This window comes from Gopherus flavomarginatus, chromosome 12 (assembly GCF_025201925.1).
Source record: "Gopherus flavomarginatus isolate rGopFla2 chromosome 12, rGopFla2.mat.asm, whole genome shotgun sequence".
NCBI classification, from domain to species: Eukaryota; Metazoa; Chordata; order Testudines; family Testudinidae; genus Gopherus; species Gopherus flavomarginatus.
In genome coordinates this window covers 30,635,858-30,655,452 of record NC_066628.1, presented here as the reverse complement: position 1 = coordinate 30,655,452, position 19,595 = coordinate 30,635,858, and the positions used below count along the sequence as shown (strand labels likewise).

At 51.0% G+C, this 19,595-nt stretch overlaps 1 protein-coding gene across 6 annotated transcripts in view; it reads left to right on the top strand.

Annotated features, from left to right (window-relative positions):
* The first annotated feature begins 1,124 nt into the window (after positions 1-1,124).
* ARHGAP44 (Rho GTPase activating protein 44) overlaps positions 1,125-19,595 on the top strand; it is a 57,519-nt gene continuing 39,048 nt past the window's right edge. For all 6 annotated transcript variants that reach the window (XM_050919272.1, XM_050919268.1, XM_050919271.1 and 3 more), the window contains exons 1-4: positions 1,125-1,238; positions 10,689-10,757; positions 10,928-11,009; positions 14,249-14,376. In XM_050919272.1, coding sequence (XP_050775229.1) covers positions 1,203-1,238; positions 10,689-10,757; positions 10,928-11,009; positions 14,249-14,376 — 315 coding nt within the window. In that variant the 5' untranslated portion in view covers positions 1,125-1,202. The remainder of the gene's footprint in view (positions 1,239-10,688; positions 10,758-10,927; positions 11,010-14,248; positions 14,377-19,595) is intronic.

Genomic DNA, 19,595 nt, shown 5'->3' with positions numbered 1-19,595 from the left:
ACATTTTTATTAATGACCTGGAGGAAAACCTAAAATTGGTCATGATACAGTTTGCAGGTGACACACAGATTGGGGGAGGGTAGACAATGAAGAGGAGAGGTCACTGATACGAGGAGACCAGAATCTCTTGGTAAACCGAGTGCAAGCAAATAAATGTGGTAGAGCCAAATATAAGGTCCTATATTTAGGAACAAAGAATGGAGGCCATACGTACAGGATGGGGGACTCTATCTTGGGAAGCAGGGACTCTGAAAAAGACTTAGGGGTCAGGATGGATAGTCAGCTGCACATGTGCCCGAACTGTAACGCTGTGGCCAAAAGGGCTAGTGTGATCCATGGACATATATGCAGGAGACTCTCGAGTAGGAGTAGGGAGGTTATATCACCTCCGTATTTCGTACCAGTGTAGCTGCTAGTGGAATATTATGTCCAGTTCTGGTGCCCACAATTCAAGGATGGTGTCGATAAATTGGAGAGGGTTCAGAGAAGAACTACAAGAATGATTAAAGGATTAGAAAACAGGCCTTATAGTGATAGACTCAAGCTCAGTCTATTTTGCTAACAAAGAGCAGGTTCAGGGGTGATTTGAAAACAGTCTATTAGTATCTACATCAGGGAAGTTGTATGGCCTGTCTCATGCAGGAGGTCAGACTAGATGATCAGAATGGACCTTTCTAGCTGTGAAATCTCTGATTTTTGCCTTTTAGAAACTCCTTTTTCTTTTAAATAAACCTTTCAATATTGCTTCAGTCTCCTGTATCCTCTAGGAGATTATTTCCAGGCTGGGTCAACCCAACCTCTGGGACACATCACTTGTTCAACTCCTTTGAGAAGTAACTCGGCCTGATAGCTGGCGGGCCAGAGAATAGCCAGTCTAATTGACCTCATGCCAGGCCTAACTGGCACATACTGGAGCAGAGAGGTGCCACCTGGCTTTTTAATGTAGCGGGGCAGGCCATGGAGACCACAGGTCCCTGTCTGCCACATGCCATCTTGAGCTAAGTGGTTACGGTCAGGGTGCACCTAAGCCTATGTGGTTAAGCCATTCCCTGGGCTGTTCCCTTTCCCAGGCAGCTCTGCCACTCATTGCTGACGCCAGTTCCATTGTGTCCCCTCTCAGGTGGCAGCAGTCGGCGAAGTCGTCAGGTTTGTCGAGCAACCTGCAGCCGTCAGGTGCCAAAGCGGACGCTCTCAGGGAAGAGATGGAGGAGGCGGCGAACAGAGTGGAGATTTGCAGGGTACCTCTCACTCTCTCTTATCTCACGGCTGCACAGCCCATCACCGCTCCGGTATCTCGCCCAGGGAATGGGAGAAGGTTTATATGAGTCGGGGAATTTGGGGCTTGGAGTTGCAGGCGTAAGCTGGCAAGCAGGTCACAGGTGTGGGAGAGTGATGCCAATGGAGGCCCTGCTGTTCCCAGAAGTCCCCGCCCGCCCAACAGGCAGCGTCAGCGGCCCTTGTCTCAGGCTCCTTCCCACAGCCCTGCCAGGAATCCTCACCCTTTGCCAGGAGTAGTTGCTGGTGCAGGGAGAGGAGACTTGTCTCCTTCACCACTTCAGAGCCCCTCAATCATCCTCCTGCTACACCAGGTGAGACCTACCCTCTGCAGCTTGGGGATAGACCCCCCTCACTCCCAGCACCTTCCCCCTGCCTCCCATTCAGCCTAAGGGCATGCCTGCGCCCTGACCCTGTCTGCCTTGATCTCACACAGCTTGGGATGGGCTCTCCCTGACCCTCTCTTCCCTCGGGTTGGGGAGAACTGTAGGCTAACAACTGTCAGAGCTGATGAGCAGCTTCTGCCTTCCCATGTCATGCTCAGGTAATTAGCAGGTACCAGGGTGTGGTATTGCATTGTGAGCCACAGTGGCACAGCATGTGCAGTGCCCGAGCCCCAAGAGGTAACCAACACTTTCCTCCAGAGTTTGTTCCTTTGATAAGAGTCAGTGTGGACGAAAACCAGAGACTGAAGGAAAGATGTCCTCTCCTCCCTTTCCCCTCCAACATCCCAGCTTCATCTGGCAGTGTTTGGGGCTGGAAGGCAAACTCTTCCAAGTATCCTCCATCCTAGGGGACTATGGCAGGGAACTGTTGCACAATTTAGCACCAATAGTATGTTGAACCTTGGTATACTGACGTGCAAGAGCAGGCATGGTTTAGTGGTTAGAGCATAGGACCAAGAGTTAGCAGATCTGGGTCGTGGGCTCTGATCTGCTGCAGACTGGTTGTGAGGGACTGTGCCTCAGTTTCCCCATCTGTAAAATAGGGATGCTGATACCCAAACATCTTCTACTAAATAGAAATAAATGACTTTTTGCCTCTCAGCATAACGTGGGACTTCTTTCATGAAGAGGGAGATAGCGTTGCCTAGTGGGAGAGCACTAGACTGGAGCTCCGAAGACTAGAGCTCTATTCCTGGCTCTGCTGTGGGCCTGCTGGGTGACCTTGGACAAGTCACTTTGCCACTCTATGCCTCAGTTACCCCATCTGTATAATGGGGATAATGATACTGACTTCCTTTGTAAATTGTTTTGTGATCTATTGATTAAGGGTGCTATGTAAGAGCTAGGTGTTATTACTATTGTAGGTCGCTTTGTGCTTCTCTGTTGCCTTCTGCTCAAGGTTTCAAAGCATTAATACGTATATTCTGAGCTAGATTTTAAAAAGTGCTTAGCTCCCACAGCTGGAGCCAGATTTTGTGAGTACTTCCAAAATCTGGCCATTCCATTTAAGCACCTAAATGGAAACTGAGCTTTCTTGAATATCTGTCCCCTACCTGTTTGTGCACTAACTCACGTGGTTTTATGGCTGTGACTGTATGTATTCAGGAATTCCAAACCAGTCTAACAAACTACTAAGAACGGCCATACTGAGTCAGACCAATGATCCATCTAGCCTTGTATCCTGTCTTCTGATAGTGGCTGCTGCTAGGTGCTTCAGAAGGAATGAACAAAACAGGGCAATTATTGAGTGATCCATCCCCTGTCATCTAGTCCCAGTTCTGGCAAACAGAGGCTAGGCACACCCAGAGCATGGGGTTGCATCCTTGCCCATCCTGGCTAATAACCGTTGATGGATCTATCCTCCAAAGAAGAACTAGATAAATTCATGAACCCAGGTATAGTTTTGGCCTTCATATCCTCCCCTGGCAACAAGTTCCACAGGCAAACTAAGCATTGTAGGAAGAAGTATTTCCTTTTGTTTTTTTTAAACCTGCTCAGGCGACCCCTGGTTCGTGTGTTATGTGAAGTGGTAAATAACATTTCATTTTTCATTTTTTCCACATCAGTCATGATTTTATAGACCTCTATCATAAACACAAAAAAGAAGCTTACAAGAAGTGGAAACTTGGACAGATGACTAGGGACGAGTATAAAAAGTATTGCTCGAGCACGAAGGAGTGTAATCAGGAAGGCCAAAGCACAACTGAAGTTGCAGTTAGCATGGGATGTGAAGGGTAACAAGAAGGGTTTCTATAGGTATGTTAGCAACAAGAAGAAGGTCAGGGAAAGTGTGGGAGCCTTACTGAATGGGGGAGGCAACCTAGTGACAGTTGATGTGGAAAAAGCTGAAGTACTCAATGTTTTTTTTGCCTGAGTCTTCACAGACAAGGTCAGCCCCCAGACTGCTGCACTGAGCAGCACAGTATGGGGAGGAGGTGTACAGCCCTCAGTGGCGAAAGAACAGGTTAAGGACTATTTAGGAAAGCTGGACGTGCACAAGTCCATGGGGCTGGATCTAATGCATCTGAGGGTGCTGAGGGAATTGGCTGATGTGATTGCAGAGCCATTAGCCATTATCTTTGAAAACTCATGGCAAATGGGTGAGGTCCCAGGCAATTGATAAAAGGCAAATACAGTGCCCATATTTAAAAAAGGGAAGAAAGAGAACCCAGGGAACTACAGACCGGTCAGCCTCACTTCAGTCCCCAGCAAAATCATGGAGCAGGTTCTCAAGGAATCCATTTGGAAGCACTTGGAGGAGAGGAAGGTGATCAGGAACAGTCACCATGGATTCACCAAGGGCAAGTCATGCCTGACCAAACTGATAGCCTTGTATGATGAGATAACTGTCTCTATGGATTTGGGGGAAATGGTGGACATGATATATCTTGACTTTGGCAAAGCTTTTGCTACTGTCTCCCACAATATTCTTGCCAGCAAGTTAAAAAAGTATGGATTGGATGAATGGACTATAAGGTGGATAGAAAGTTGGCTATGTCGTCGGGCTCAATGGGTAGTGATCAACAGCTCAGTGTCTAGTTGGCAGCAAGTATCAAGCGGAGTGCCCCAGGGGTTGGTCCTGGGGCCAGTTTTGTTCAACATCTTCATTAATGATCTGGATGATGGGATGGATTGCACCCTCAGCAAGTTTGTGGATGACACTAATCTGAGGGGAGAGGTAGATACACTGGAGGGTAGGGATAGGGTCCAGAGTGACCTAGACAAATTGGAGCCAAAAGAAATCTGATGAGGTTCAACAAGGACAAGTGCAGAGTCCTGCACTTAGGATGGAAGAATCTCATGCATTGCTACAGGATGGGGACCGATTGGCTAAGCAGCAGTTCTGCAGAAAAGAACTGGGGATTACAGTGGACAAGAAGTGGGATATGAGTCAACAATGTGCCCTTGTTGCCAATCAGGCTAATGGCATATTTGGCTGCATTAGGAGTATTGCCAGCAGATCGAGGGAAGTGATTATTCCCCTCAATTCGGCACTAGTGAGGCCACATCTAGAGTATTGAATCCAGTTTTGGCCCCCCTACTACAGAAAGAATGTGAACAAATTGAATAGAGTCCAGCAGAGGGCAACAAAAATGATTAGGGGGTTGGGGCACATGACTTATGAGGAGAGACTGAGGGAATTGGGCTTATTTAATCTGCAGAAGAGAAGAGTGAGGGGGAAATTGATAGCCTTCAACTACCTTAAAGGGAGTTCCAAAGAGGATGGATCTAGACTGTTCTCAGTGGTGGCAGATGACAGAACAAGGAGCAATGGTCTCAAGTTGCAGTGGGGGAAGTCTAGGTTGGATATTAGGAAAAACTATTTGACTAGGAGAGTGGTGAAGCACTGGAATGGGTTACCTAGGGAGGTGATGGAATCTCCATCCTTAGAGGTTTTTAAGGCTCATCTTGACAAAGCTCTGGCTGGGGTGATTTAGTTGGGGTTGATCCTGCTTTGAGCAGGGAGTTGGGACTAGATGACCTCCTGAGGTCTCTTCCAACCTTAATCCTCTATGATTCTGTGATCATATCCCCCCTTAGTCGTCTCTTTTCCAAGCTGAAAAGTCCCAGTCTTTTTAATCTCTCTTCATATGGCAGCTGTTCCATACCCCTAATCATTTTTGTTGCCTTTCTCTGTACCTTTTCCAATTCTAAAATATCTTTTCCGAGTGCAAGCAATTTGTGACTCACTAGGTGTATATTTAATTTGATATACTACAGCTGGTCAAAATGTATTAAACATTTTTATGAGAAATGTCATCAATTTCAAATGTTGACAAAAAAAGGTGGGGGGAATGTCACAACTTCTTTTCTCCCATCTCTAAAAGATGTGTAGAAAACACATGGAAGATTGAGAAATAAGCACCCAAGTGAAATACGCATACAGCTCTACAGGTCAAGTTACAAATCTTTTAATATTGGCCAATGGTTTTGTCTTGTCCTGTCCTGTCCAGCCCTTGAGTTACTTAATGAAACACTGAAGATTGTGTCAGTGTATTTCACGCCTGGTACTAAGGCTTCAAACCTTGAGAGACAAGGTGGGTGAGGTAATATCTTTTATTGGACCAACTTCTGCTGGGGAGAGAGACAAGTTTGCGAGCTTACGCAGATGACTTGAAGAGCTCTGTAAGCTCGAAAGCTTGTCTCTCTCCCCAACAGAAGTTGGTCCAATACAAGATATTGCCTCCCCACCTTGCCTGTCTAAACTCCTGGGACCAACATGGCTACAACGCTGCATATTACAAACTATGAAAGAGTCTTAAGGTATGTCCATGCTTTGAGCTGAAAGTGTAATTCCCAACTCAAGGAGACGTACCCATGCTAACTCTGATGAAGATGGCATGCTAAAAATAAAATGGAGCCACAGCTGCACGACACGCAGGAGGGTCTAGCTGCCCCGATACAGTCCTGTCTGAGACCTTTAGTACCTGTTCGGGTGGCTAGCATCTCGTGCTGCCACGGCTACACTTTTGTTTTTAGTGCACTGTCTCTGTCAGAGGTAGGGTGGGTATGTCTGCTTGAGCTAGAAATTGTACCTTCCAAGTCCAGCGTAGAGGTACTTTACTGAATACGTGCTGCCCATTACTGGTTTGAGCAATAATGGGCTGTATATTTAATGAACCACTCAGACAAAAATAGCCAAACAGAGATTGAAAAAAGCAGAGCATTTACGTTGCGTGCAGTGCATCCCTTAGGGAACAGACGGCATTTGACTAATCAGGTGCTGCTTCATATCAACCTGCTTAGGAACAGTTTGTTGCAGACTGATGGCTAATCATAATCTCAAAAGAGAGGGAATGTGGGGGGGAAAAGGGGGAGAGAGAGTGTGTTTACAGCTTTGCATCCAGGGTTTCTGTGCATGGGTCCATTTCTCTTTTCTTCTCCTCCAAAGCTCCTGTTGTGCAGAGTAACTTAATTTTATTCCATATAAAGTCCAGTTTTTGAGCTGAGTATCAGAATTGACGTTGACGTAGACTTCCATGCTCCTTTCAACACTGATTTGTCGTGTCTGGGTGTGGTTAGAGTCATTCTAAAGTTTATGTCTCTTGAAAGGTTTTGAAATAGTAAGTGACCTGCTTCTCCTCTCTCAGCCTAAGAATTACACCAGTAGGGAAGCTGAATTAGTAGCATTGTTAATTAAACATGGTTTTCTGCATTAACATGACCCTGGCCCCGATCCTGCAAACACTCGTGCATATGTTTAACTTCACTATGATGAGTAGCCGTTGGAATTGATAGGTAGGGCCAGCTCCAGGCACCAGTGCAGAAAGCTGGTGCTTGAGGTGGCTCATGGAAAGGGGCGGCACGTCCAGGTCTTCGGCGGCGGGTCCCTTAGTCCCTCTCGGAGAGAAGGACCAGCCGCTGAATTGGCACCGAAGAATGAAGCGACGTGGTAGAGCAGCTGCCAATCGCAGCTTTTTTTTCTCTCTCGTTCTTCACCGCTTGGGACAGCAAAAAAGCTGGAGCCGGCCCTGAACTATAAAGTTAAGCACATGCATAGTGGCAGGATCAGGGTGCCCGTGTTTGAATATGCAAAAGCAATGAATTTTGCAATACTTTGTCTGCTATAGTGGAATGACACTTTTCTGTCTGTCTGTCTAATCTATCCATCCATGTGCTGAGCTTTGTTTGAGTCCGGGAGGAGCTCCAGTAGTGAAGTAAAGACACAGAGGGCTGTTCCTGATCATCCCTATCACACAACCATAAAAGCCTGACAGCCTTGCGTACCCTCACATGCCCTGTTCCCCCCCACCACCCCAGCTCATGTTTATGGCCGAACGTCTGCCTTATTTTCATTAGGGACTTTTGTGTGTCTGGCCTGAAGCTGGAAGGCTGGGCGCATTGCCACTTAGCCACGAGTGGGCAAACCCATCCAGGAAATGTTTATTACGAATATAGGTTGGGGAGAAATGTCATTTACTTATACTGCTGTTTTAGTTTGTTGCTGGCATAACTATCCTAGCGCTTATTAAAAAAGCATCCTCCACAATATCTGAAATCAACCTGGTTGATTGGCCTTCTCCATTTGGGATCAGTCATAACACGACAAAGGATGCGTGTAGTGAAAAGGAGAACCATACATTACAGCTGAATCACAAGCCAATAGCCTCCTGTTGACCTGACATGGCAAGGGCATAGGGTCCAGGAAAGGGTTAGTGGTGATAGCCGTTCCTGAGTTGGGGGCAATTTTTATTCATGAAATTTCTTGCTTTTTAAAAACCTGTCAGTAAGTATAGCACAAATAAGTGGGAGTGAATCATGCCACTGGTCCTAGCCTGGTATAGTCTGGGCAGGGGCTGTTAAAACTTCCCACCCACCCACATGAATCCTAACCTGCACCCCCCTCTTCTATTCCAGTCCGGGGGCTTCCGCACTGCTCTGCTAGTTCACTGCAGCCGTCCCTCCCCCCACTATCCTGGACCTCTGTAAATACACTTGCGTCAAGGTCTCTCATGAGCCGAGACCGGCACCTGTGCTGAATTATGTCAGTTTGTGCAGTGGCTTCATAATGTGAACAGAGGGAGGCAGAGGTTGGGGTGAGACAATTCCCCCTGAGCCCTTCTAAAAAAAAAACCCCAGACCTCCATGTGTGAACTATGATCAGTGCAAGGTTTGAACCCAGATCTTCAGAGGTGAAGAGTTATCCCATTCTGCGATCGACAGCAGATCCTCAGAACTTTGTTCTTTATAGGGCATTGACCCATTCACCACAGTGAGTAAGCCTTGGTAAGGAAGTTTCCCCATGGTTTCCCCCAATCAATACATGGCCCATATCCGCTATTCTGCAGGTAGGAGAAGTGAATGAGTTTTTCTCAGAAAAAGACTGTTTCCATCTCCACCTCCATCTCCTCCTCTCCTTGCACATCCACCCCCGTTTCGACCTTCACTGTCATCAGCCCATCTCCATTCTTGTCTCCAGGCCTTGACTCTCCATCCCCGTGGTTGGTTCTGACTCCATCTGCACCTCTGCTCCCCTCATGCCCTGCATCCATCTCCCCATGTCCTGACCATGCTGTCCTTACGTGTTCCTGTAGGACAATGGAGCTTACACACAGAGATATGCACAAAGTCCCCTTTGCCATATCCCCTTGTTAACTTTCAGATATTTTCTCCTTTTTTAAATCACACTTTCCTGTCCCCAGCGAAACGAGAGGGGCGTGTCCCCCACACTTTTCTCTTGCGTTTGCACTTCAACTGTTTGACATTCGTGTTTAACAAAATTCATAATGTGACAATAAAACAACCAAATTGCTCTTCTTCCTCTTCCCACAAGACCAACAGGGGCCACACACAGGGCACCACTGACCATCCTAAGATTGCCAATTGGAGAGGCTCAGATGCTGAGCTGTTGAAGGTATATTTCTGATGGTAGCATTTAGCTCCTTGGTGGGGGTTTCCGTTCCCTGGGCTCACATGTTCTGTTTACCACTGGACTTTGGGGGAGGGGGAATTGGAGGGATGGAGGGGCAGGGAGCAGGAATATACCACTGGAAATGAGGTGCCAATAGAGCTAGTACCTACTGTGCATGCTTCTGACAAGTGCAGCTGTGTCACATAATCTAGATCTGCAAACAATCACACGCATTCCACCTGATGTTCCCACAGTCCTGAGTTTCTTGTGAGCAGAGGCTGCCAGCTGTGCTAATTTTGCAGAGACCCAGCAAAGACCCAAATATTTTACTTGGGATGCCAGCAGGATTTGAACCAGATGTGCAAAAAGTTGGGTGCTGGCCCTAACCTGCTGTGCTATCTAACCCTGTTTTCCTTCCTCCCTACTCCATGAAACTCCTGAAACCCCTCTATGATACTTGTGTGTAGACCAGCCTCCTGGACAAAACTGCTTCAGGAACTCCACAGGCAGGACCCTTGCACAGTAATAGTGGGACCATTGTTGAATGCAATGGGCACTAAACAGAACCTGCAAAGCCTTTACTCCTTGATGTGTGCCCAGTGGGCAGCTGTGCATGCAGATGTATGTATGTACATCCACGTCTGAGGTTGGAACATGCCCACACAAACATAGTGACTGCTCCATTGGTGCTTAGGCTAGAATAGTACTTAACATAGCCCTTTGTGTAGATTTACAGAGAGCAGAGTCAGATTGGGGTGTCGTAGGTACTGAGGGCTCTGCAGTTGGCATGCAGATGCTAACGTGGCATATTTTGACCATCAATGGATGAGAAATTGGGGAAAGCCACCAGAGATCTCAGAGGGTTTTAGGTGGGCCAGTCCCTCCTTGTCCTCATGTCTGCTACCCCTGAGTCAAACTCAGACCTGGGTGTAACCAGCCATGGAAGTCAGTGGAGTTCTACCCATTTACATTGGGTCTGAATTTAGCAAGATTCTTTCCAAAACCAAAGGCAGGAGGAAACCTCCCAACTTTCCAGCATCTCAGATCTTTGATGCATCGCCATTCAAGGAACAATTATCCCTTTCAGATCCATCTAGGCTCTGATATCCTGCTCTCCCAACATGTGTGGGGTTCCCACAACATTCTGCTCTCTTGATGTGTGTGAAATTCTTTGTGGAGCAGAATATCGGATTTTAGATCCACCTTATGGATCTAAGGGGGAGATTCTTGCTGTGAACGAGGTGTTTTATTTCTCTTCTGCAAATCCTGCAGCGTCAGCCTTCCCGTCTTGTACTTGGACTGGTAACGAAAGCTGAGCCACGCAGATTGCTAATGTCAGATCTGTATCTATTCCCTCCTCCTCCCCCCACCCCCAATCTGTGTTTCACTGTCCATGTTCCCAGCAGCCAGGATCAAATGCACCATAAAGTCAGTGCCATTTTCAGGTGGCCTGCAAAGGTGATGCAATCCCAGCAGCGTGCAACACCGGCCTGCAAGCATTTCTGACCCTGTGTGCTGGCCTTCGAGCCTGATCCACCTGTAAATGATTGCAATTACTGGTCAGAGTGGTTTGATTTTGTTTAATTTACTGCTTGCTAATTCTGTGCTCTCCACAGGACCAGCTCTCGGCTGACATGTACAATTTCGTGGCCAAAGAAATAGACTATGCAAACTACTTTCAAAGAGTAAGTGCCAATGGGGATTGGGCTTTTCTGTCTGTGTCCTTCCCTTGTGAATGATGTCTCGTTGTGTTAACAACCAGTCCCTCACCCAGAAGCCCCTCCTCCAACCCCTACCCAAGTGCCCCATGGTTCCTACGGCAGGATATAATATCTCTCCCTTGTCTTTTCCCCAGTTAATAGAAGTGCAAGCAGAATACCATAGGAAGTCATTAGCACTTTTACAGAACGTGTTGCCTCAGATAAAAGCACAGCAGGGTAAGTGCACAGTGTTTTCTTAATTGACGGCATGCTAAGCTAAGATGGACTGGAACTTGGGGCCCCAGCTGATTAGCAGAGGGCATGATTAGAGAGCCCTTCATGTCCAGCACTGCACTGTACCCATAGGTACTGTCTGTCCCCTTTCCCTGAATCATCAATTTTTGCTTACCACCAGAGGCAGGATTCTGGAGCAAGTGGAGCAGGGGTTCTCAGTAGCGAAGCCATCTCACATGCCGTTGCCCCCCGTCCCAGTCAGAAGCAGTTCCAACCACCCTGCACAGAGCTGATTTAGTGGGGAGGAAATTTTCCATCAATTTTCCAAGTCACCCTACTCCTGGACATAGCTTTCTCAGCAGGGTCTCTTTCCCTTAAACTGTTGAAATCAGTTCTCTGTCAGTTCCTCCTCTGTCAGTTCCTCCTCTATCTTCCGAGTTAGTCCCCCCGGCCCCAGCAAACACAATCAATGCCCTGCAGCCACTACAGCCCCCTCTCCGGCAGCGACTCTGGCCTGCGCACTGCCCCGCCTTCAATCCATTCGCCTTGCAGTGGCTTTTCAACAACCCCGCTGTCCCTCGCTCACAGGACAGTGACTCGTCTCTCCTCCCCACCCCCACATGGGATCAATTGCCCCCACCGAAACCCAGATCTTCTCCCCCACATGCTTGCCAGCCCTGCACCTCCCTCCGCAGAGCTCAGCTCTTCTCTAACCCTGGGCCTGTCAAGTTCTCTCCTGCTTGCAAACTCTTCTGAGTCCCTGCTCCTTCAGGCAGGCTGCACCCACCCCGGTCGATATCTCCTCCCACCCACTGCCAGCTGGGTCTGGTCTGGCTCTCCATCAGCCCCATGGGCTTGAGATCAAATGGAGCCAGAATGAAGGGGAACTTAGACTCTAGGACATGGGGAGCAGAAGGAAACCTGGACTAACTGGGTCACAAATTAGGCTTTCCCCTCATTCTTTTAATTAACACATGGCACAAGGTGCAGCACTTATTAGAATTTAAAGAGGGGAGTCTCTTGTTGTTGGATTTCCTTGGGGGAAATAACCTTTCCCTTGTGTCATGTGCATAGACCATGCAGACTCCTGTCCGCCCCCGAAAGGAGGTGGATTTCTTCCCTTGGGGAACTGAGTGACACAGATGCATTCATCCATGCACAGTTACGCACACTCAGTCAGACACATGCACGCAAAGCCTCTTGCACACACGCCCCCATCTCTATGCACACAGCCTCGTAAGCATACGTTTGGCTCTGCACGTGCGTGTACACACACACATGCTCAAACTCGCGCACTCGCACACTCATGCTTCGGGACATTAAGTAGGAGAGAATTCAAGGGGCCCTTGGGACCAGCTGATCAGCCAGGCTAGAATTGCTTCTAACTGCCCGCCTTGGCAATGGAAAGGAATTCCTCAGCCAGCCCAGAAATACAGATACAGGGAAGTTTCTCTCTCTCTCTCTCTCTCTCTGCTAAAGAAAACAAACCCTGGAATGCTCAGTCCTAAGCAGTTGTGGGCTTTGTTTGTGGCCGCAGGCTGCATACTCAGGACTTTACAGTTCCACCCTACAAGATCTCCTGGGCCCTGAGAACCTGCCACCTTTTAAAGCAGCGTTGTTTTCCCCCATTTTAAAGCAACGGTCCTGTAGCTATCAGGCCAATGCCCACTAGCAGTCATGCAAACAGCTCTAGTGGTGCTTGCATTCCCAGGAGCAACCCCATGCAGTTGCAACTTTATTTCTCTTTTGGGAAACTGCTGCCTGTAAATTACTCCTGCCACCCCCATAAGTATATTGCAGGGGTGGCCAAACTTACTGACCCTCCGAGCCACATACGATAATCTTCAGAAGTTCGAGAGCCGGGTGCACCTGCCAGGGCTCGGGGCTTCTGCCCTGCAGCAGAGTGGTGAGGCTAGGGGCTTCAGCCCTGTGGGGGGCACTTGTCAGGGCATGGGGCTTCAGCAAGAGTGAGGCTGAATCCTTGGCAGGTGCCTCCCATGGGGCAGAAGCCCCTAGACCTACCATCTCGCTGCAAGGCAGAAGCCCCGAGCCCCACCATCCCGCAGCAGGGCAGAAGCCCCGAGACCCCCCTCCCAGTCTGGTGGGTGGAGAATGGGGAGTCGTGGGGGGCGGGGTCCAGCAATCCGCAGTTTGGTATCCCCTGGTATATTGAACACACAAAAGCAAAGAGTTAGAATAGCAGGTGGGCCCCCGTCCCAGTCAGGGCTGGGAGCTCGGAGGGCTGCACCAGCCTTTAAAGATCCACTCCTCATTTTTGGATTAAGGAACATTGCAACCACGATGCACTATGGTAATCTTGTCCCCTGGGGATTTCCCACCCCAGGAGCCGTGGCAGCGTTTATGCCAGTAGAAGCCCAGTTTGAAGTTTAGCCATGCAGTGAGTTGATGCATTTTGCTCTCTTGCCTCTGGAGGCTGGAGTCGAAGTAATAACTCAGGTCACTAGTGAATTGAGTGTGACAGGTTTCACGCTCCACCACTGAGCACAACTGGCAGACCCTGGTGAGCTGAGGGAGGCCCAGGACTGGATTAGCCGGGGATGCTCCAGGGCAAGATTGAGGGGCATTAAGGGAGCTGGGCGAGGGACACCATGCACAATGCATGCCTGCTGTGCCGTGTGTGGCTCCTCACGGCGCTCCCTCCCAGTCCTTAGACCCCACGCGATCCAGAGCAATAGCAGTGATGGTTTCATTAGGGAGGCTTTCAGGCAGGCCTCAGGTGGGTGAGGCTGGGTGTGATCTGGCCTGGTGGCCACATGGGGGCTTGGCGTTCAGATCTGCACCTTGAGCCAGCAGGGGCTCAGGGGCAGCCTGCTTGGTGCCAAGAGCAGGGGCTAGCCCGTGGTTCCATTGCCAACCCCACACTGGCTGGTCCCAGCAGCAGTGCTGGGGGAGGGTCAAGCATCAGCATGGGACACTGAAGAAGCAATACAAGAGGGGGGACGCTGGGGGGATTGCATGCCCTGGCTCACCTAGACCTGGATATAGATGCATCCCAGACATGGATTAGCTCCCTACGCGCGCACACGTAATGTGGGACATGGGGATGCGCAGCCCTGCAACCTCACTGCCAAGGGAGCTTCCTAACTGGCAGAGACGTGACTGTCGCAGGAAATGGTGGCGGGGGTCGGGAACCTGCGCAGCTTTCCCAGCGGGTGTACGCGCTCCCCTAAACTAGCACGGCTTCCTCTCCCTCCTGCTCGCTCTGCGGATCCATGTAACAGAAGCCTGGATCGAGAAGCCCTCCTTCGGGAAGCCGCTGGAGGAGCACCTGGCCATCAGCGGGCGGGAGATCGCCTTCCCGATCGAGGCGTGTGTCACCATGCTGCTGGAGTGCGGGATGCAGGAGGAGGTGAGTCAGGAGCCCCTCAACTGAGTGGCTTCATTCCAGACACAGATAATCTCCGGCCTTTCTCCCCCAAGCACAACTGTGGTAATGATCCCTGCTGCCCTTAAAACCTCTGACCCTCTGAAAAGCCCCCTCCTCTATTCCCCCATTGAAACCCTGCTCTGGCCTCTCTGGTATTTCCAAACCCTCCCACTGCAAAATCCTGGGGCAGGCCCTGGAAATTTTGAGGCAAGCCCCCTCCTTCAGCTCTTGTGCCCAGCCTTTGGTTCAGTGGGGAGAGCAAACACTGCAGCCTCTTCTCAATCTGTGAATGAGTCTCCTTGGAAACCAGATCCTGTCTTGACTGGTCTTGGATACACCTGGTGTAAATGGGGAGCAGCTCCACTGAGGTCCCTGGAGATACACTGGCAGAATTGGGTCCTGGGTCCCTCGCTGTGTCCCTTTGGTACAAAGCAAGGCTGCTATTAAAATAGATCATGCATTCCTAAGACAGCCCAAGATGGGCCAAATTCGATCATGTTCTAAAGAGGTGCAGTTGCCATGGAAGCCTCTGGTCCAAATTCAGAGGCACTGTTTAGAGTGATGTAAGTAGTACTGGGAGTGCATGTGGTAATGTGGTGTAGTTTACAATTATTTGGACCCAGTTCTCCTCTTGGATGAGATCGTGTCCACTGAATTCAGTGGCGTCACTCCTGATCTACACCAGGGATGAGCCCAACCCATGCTGTTTGAGATTTCATTTGCTTGGAAGCCTGCTGCCTGGAGAAGCACCTTTCATATGGGGAGGTAAGGGCACATCCTGCTGCTCCGTACAGCCGCATCCAGTTGCGTAAGGAGAGCAGCTGGCTGACTGAATAGAGCTGCTGCCACGTCTAACTCCCGGTTTGTGTTTAGAGTCTGTTGCTTTCCTTTGACCTGCCTTCCTTAGACCAGCTCACTCTGTTAGCACAGTCCTGCATTGTTCCTAGGGCAGTTGGTCTCAGTTATTTATCAGTGGCTTTGAGACCTAAGTAATCCCTTGCCTGAAGAAAGCGTGTCCCAGTTCAGAACTGTATAGGCAAAGTAACCTTTTCTTTTTCCTTGCCTTGAAATGAGAGGAGACAAGCAGGAAAGATGATTTAAACACAGCAGGGATTGGAGCGTGCTCTGCGGGACTCGTGTGCGTGCCGCTGTTGCAGTCCTTTTTATTGCATTCACATGGTAGAGACAGAGCTTATAAATATGGAGATAACCATCCCTCTTCATTATGCAGAGACTAGGAAATAACAAATGATGGGCAACCCCCTACAGGTTCAAAGAAGCAACAAAGAGCTCAGATGTTTCTTCAGACATTGCTGGAAATATTCAGACCCTTTGATCTATAAAGTTGGGCTGGGAATCTCCTGAGACCGCACACATCTGATTGTTTTCTGATGCTTCCCATCCTAGTGTCACGGAGTGTGGGGGAGCCTGGCCCTGCACCCCTCTTCCTGGGACCCACAGTGACTTTCGGCCAGCCAGTAAAACAGAAGGTTTATTGGACAACAGGAACACAGGTTACAGCAGGGCTTGCAGGCACAGTCAGGACCCCTCCCTCGAGTCCTTCTGGGCTTTCAGGGTGCTTGGATCCTAGCTAGGATACCCTGTGTCACGGAGTGTGGGGGAGTCCGGCCCTGCACCCCTCTTCCTGGGACCCACAGTGACTCTCGGCCAGCCAGTAAAACAGAAGGTTTATTGGACAACAGGAACACAGGTTACAGCAGAGCTTGCAGGCACAGTCAGGACCCCTCCACCGAGTCCTTCTGGGCTTTCAGGGTGCTTGGATCCTAGCTAGGATACCCTGAATTCCGCCCACACAGCCCCAAGCCCAAACTCAAACTGCTTCCCTCCTGCCACTCCCTTCCTTTGTCCCCTTCCCGGGCAAAGGTGTTGACCTTTCCCCTCCCTTACCTAGCTCAGGTTACAGGCTCTGGCATCGTCCATCTCCTAAAGTCCTCCCCTGCTCTCCCACTCCCCATACAGACAGTCCCTACTGCATCACATCTCTCCCCCCTTCGAGACTGAACTGAGCGGGGTCACTCTGCCCAGTGACCTGGGGAAGTTCAGGGTCCCCTCTCCGGGACAACGCATCCGCTGTCAGGTTGGCACTTCCCTTCACATGGACCACGTCCATGTCATAGTCCTGCAGGAGCAGGCTCCACCTCAGGAACTTGGCGTTGGCTCCTTTCATCTGGTGCAGCCAGGTCAGGGGAGAGTGGTCGGTGTACACGGTGAAGTGTCGCCCAAAGAGATATGGCTCTAGCTTCTTAAGGGCCCACACCATGGCCAGGCATTCCTTCTTGATGGCCGCGTAGCTTTGTTCCCGGGGTAGCAGCTTCTTACTCAGGTACACGATGGGGTGTCTCTCCCCCTTTTCATCCTCCTGCATTAACACCGCCCCCAGTCCCATGTCTGAGGCATCGGTGAACACCATAAAGGGTTTGTCAAAATCTGGGTTTGCCAGAACTGGGTCGCTAACCAGAGCCTCCTTCAGCGCCCGGAAAGCCTCCTGGCACTGCTCAGTCCAGATCACCTTGTCTGGCTTCCCCTTTTTGCACAGTTCAGTGATGGGGCCGGCTATGGCACTGAAGTGGGGCACGAACCTTCGATAGTACCCCGCCATCCCAATAAAGGCCTGGACCTGCTTTTTGGTTTGGGGAACAGGCCAGTCTCTGATCACCTCCACCTTGGCTGGTTCTGGCTTCAGGCAGCCGCTCCCCACCCGATGGCCCAGGTAAGATACTTCAGCCATCCCCACCTTGCACTTCTCAGCCTTTCGGAGTCGGTCCAGGACTTGTTTAACCTGGGACACGTGGTCCTCCCAGGTCTGGCTGAAGACGCAGATGTCGTCAATATATGCCACGGCAAAACTCTCCATCCCCCTCAGTAGCTGATCCACCAGGCGCTGGAAGGTGGCCGGCGCTCCCTTGAGGCCGAAGGGCAGGGTCAAAAACTCATAGAGCCCCAGAGGGGTGATAAAGGCCGATTTCAGCCTGGCATCTGCATGCTGCGGGTTCTCCGGCTTCTGGTCCATCAACCACAGCCTCAGGTCGGACGGGCACTGCTCATACAGGTGCTCCAGTATGAATAGGTCAAGCAGGTCCTCTTTAGTTTGGGCCCCAGCTGTCCACTTGCGGGCATACCCCTGCGCCCGGTTGACCAGTTGTAGGTATGTGACCTCACGGGTTTTACGCTGGCTCCGGAACTTTTTCCGGTACATCTCAGGAGTCAGCCCAAACTCGCGGAGCAGGGCCTGTTTGAACAGTTCGTAGTCCCCTGCCTCCGCCCCTTTCAGTCGGCTGTACACCTCCACGGCTGTGGAGTCCAGTAAGGGGGTGAGAACTGCGATCCTGTCTGCAGGGTCAACCCTGTGCAGCTCGCAGGCATTCTCAAAGGCCGTCAGGAAGGTATCTATGTCCTCCCCCTCCTTACGCCGGGGCAGCAAGTGCTTATCAAAGCTCTTTGTAGGCTTGGGTCCCCCCTCACTCACCGCAGCCGGGGCCTCACTGCTCCTCAGCTGGGCCAGGTCCAGCTCATGTTTACGCTGTTTCTCCTTCTCCTCCCACTCACGCTGGCGCTGGTTCTCCTCATGTTTACGCTGTTTCTCCTTCTCCTCCCACTCACGCTGGCGCTGGTTCTCCTCATGTTCACGCTGTTTCGCCTTCTCCTCCAGCTCTCGCCTCTTTAACTCGAGCTCCTCCCGTCTCAGCTCCCTTTCATATTCCAGCCACATCCGCTCCACGGATGCCGAGCGTTGCCGGGAGGATCCCCTGCTGGGGGGTGGGCTTCGCCGGGCGGATCCCCTGCCGGCCGGGGGTGTCACGGTGCCCTCGGTATACACTGGGCTCCTCCCTGCCCTTCCTCTACGCCTAGGAAGGGGGGGGTCTCGGGAAGCCCTCGTCCGCCAGCTGACCACTCCCAGCGGGGACAGACACTGGTGCCTGCGCTGCATCTACCCGGCTGCTTCCCTCAGAGACAGGGCTCTGTTCATTCATGCGGTCTCCCTGCTCCAGCTGGGCAATCAGCTGGTCCTTGGTGCGTCTCCCTGGGTGCAGCCCCCTCTGCTTGCACAGCTCTAGCAGGTCACACTTGCGCCGCTTGGCATACATCTTCCTGCTGGCCACTCACAGGCCGGGGTGCTCGCCGCTTCCCACGGTTTCCAGGGGGACCCCTAGTGCACCAGCCCTTCTTGAGGTCACCACCTCTCTGCCAGGGTCGAGCTTCAGACTCCTCCGCCCCTGGGACCGCTCGCTGCAATCCCCCGGGGGACCCTGTTACTGCAAAGTCCTTCTCACTGGGCACACACTCCCAGGGGTTAACCACCCCTTTGTTTTACTGCTCCCCAGTCACTTACTGCAGGAAGCTCCGTCCACGGGGTGCAGTATATCCCACCGCTGCCACCAGTTGACACGGAGTGTGGGGGAGTCCGGCCCTGCACCCCTCTTCCTGGGACCCACAGTGACTCTTGGCCAGCCAGTAAAACAGAAGGTTTATTGGACAACAGGAACACAGGTTACAGCAGAGCTTGCAGGCACAGTCAGGACCCCTCCACCGAGTCCTTCTGGGCTTTCAGGGTGCTTGGATCCTAGCTAGGATACCCTGAATTCCGCCCACACAGCCCCAAGCCCAAACTCAAACTGCTTCCCTCCTGCCACTCCCTTCCTTTGTCCCCTTCCCGGGCAAAGGTGTTGACCTTTCCCCTCCCTTACCTAGCTCAGGTTACAGGCTCTGGCATCGTCCATCTCCTAAAGTCCTCCCCTGCTCTCCCACTCCCCATACAGACAGTCCCTACTGCATCACACCCTGAATTTCGCCCATCCAGCCCCAAGCCCAAACTCAAACTGCTTTCCTCCTGCCACTTCCTTTCTTTGTTTCCCTTCCCGGGCAAAGGTGTTGACCTTTCCCCTCCCTTACCTAGCTCAGGTTACAGGCCCTGGCATCGTCCATCCCCTAAAGTCCTCCCCTGCTCTCCCATTCCCCACACAGACAGCCCCTACTCCATCACATCTCTTTCCCCTTTGAGACTGAACTGAGCGGGGTCACTTTGCCCAGTGACCTGGGGAAGTTCAGGGCCCGCTCTTCGGGACAACGCATCCGCTGTCAGGTTGGCACTTTCCTTCACATGGACCACGTCCATGTCATAGTCCTGCAGGAGCAGGCTCCACCTCAGGAGCTTGGCGTTGGCTCCTTTCATCTGGTGCAGC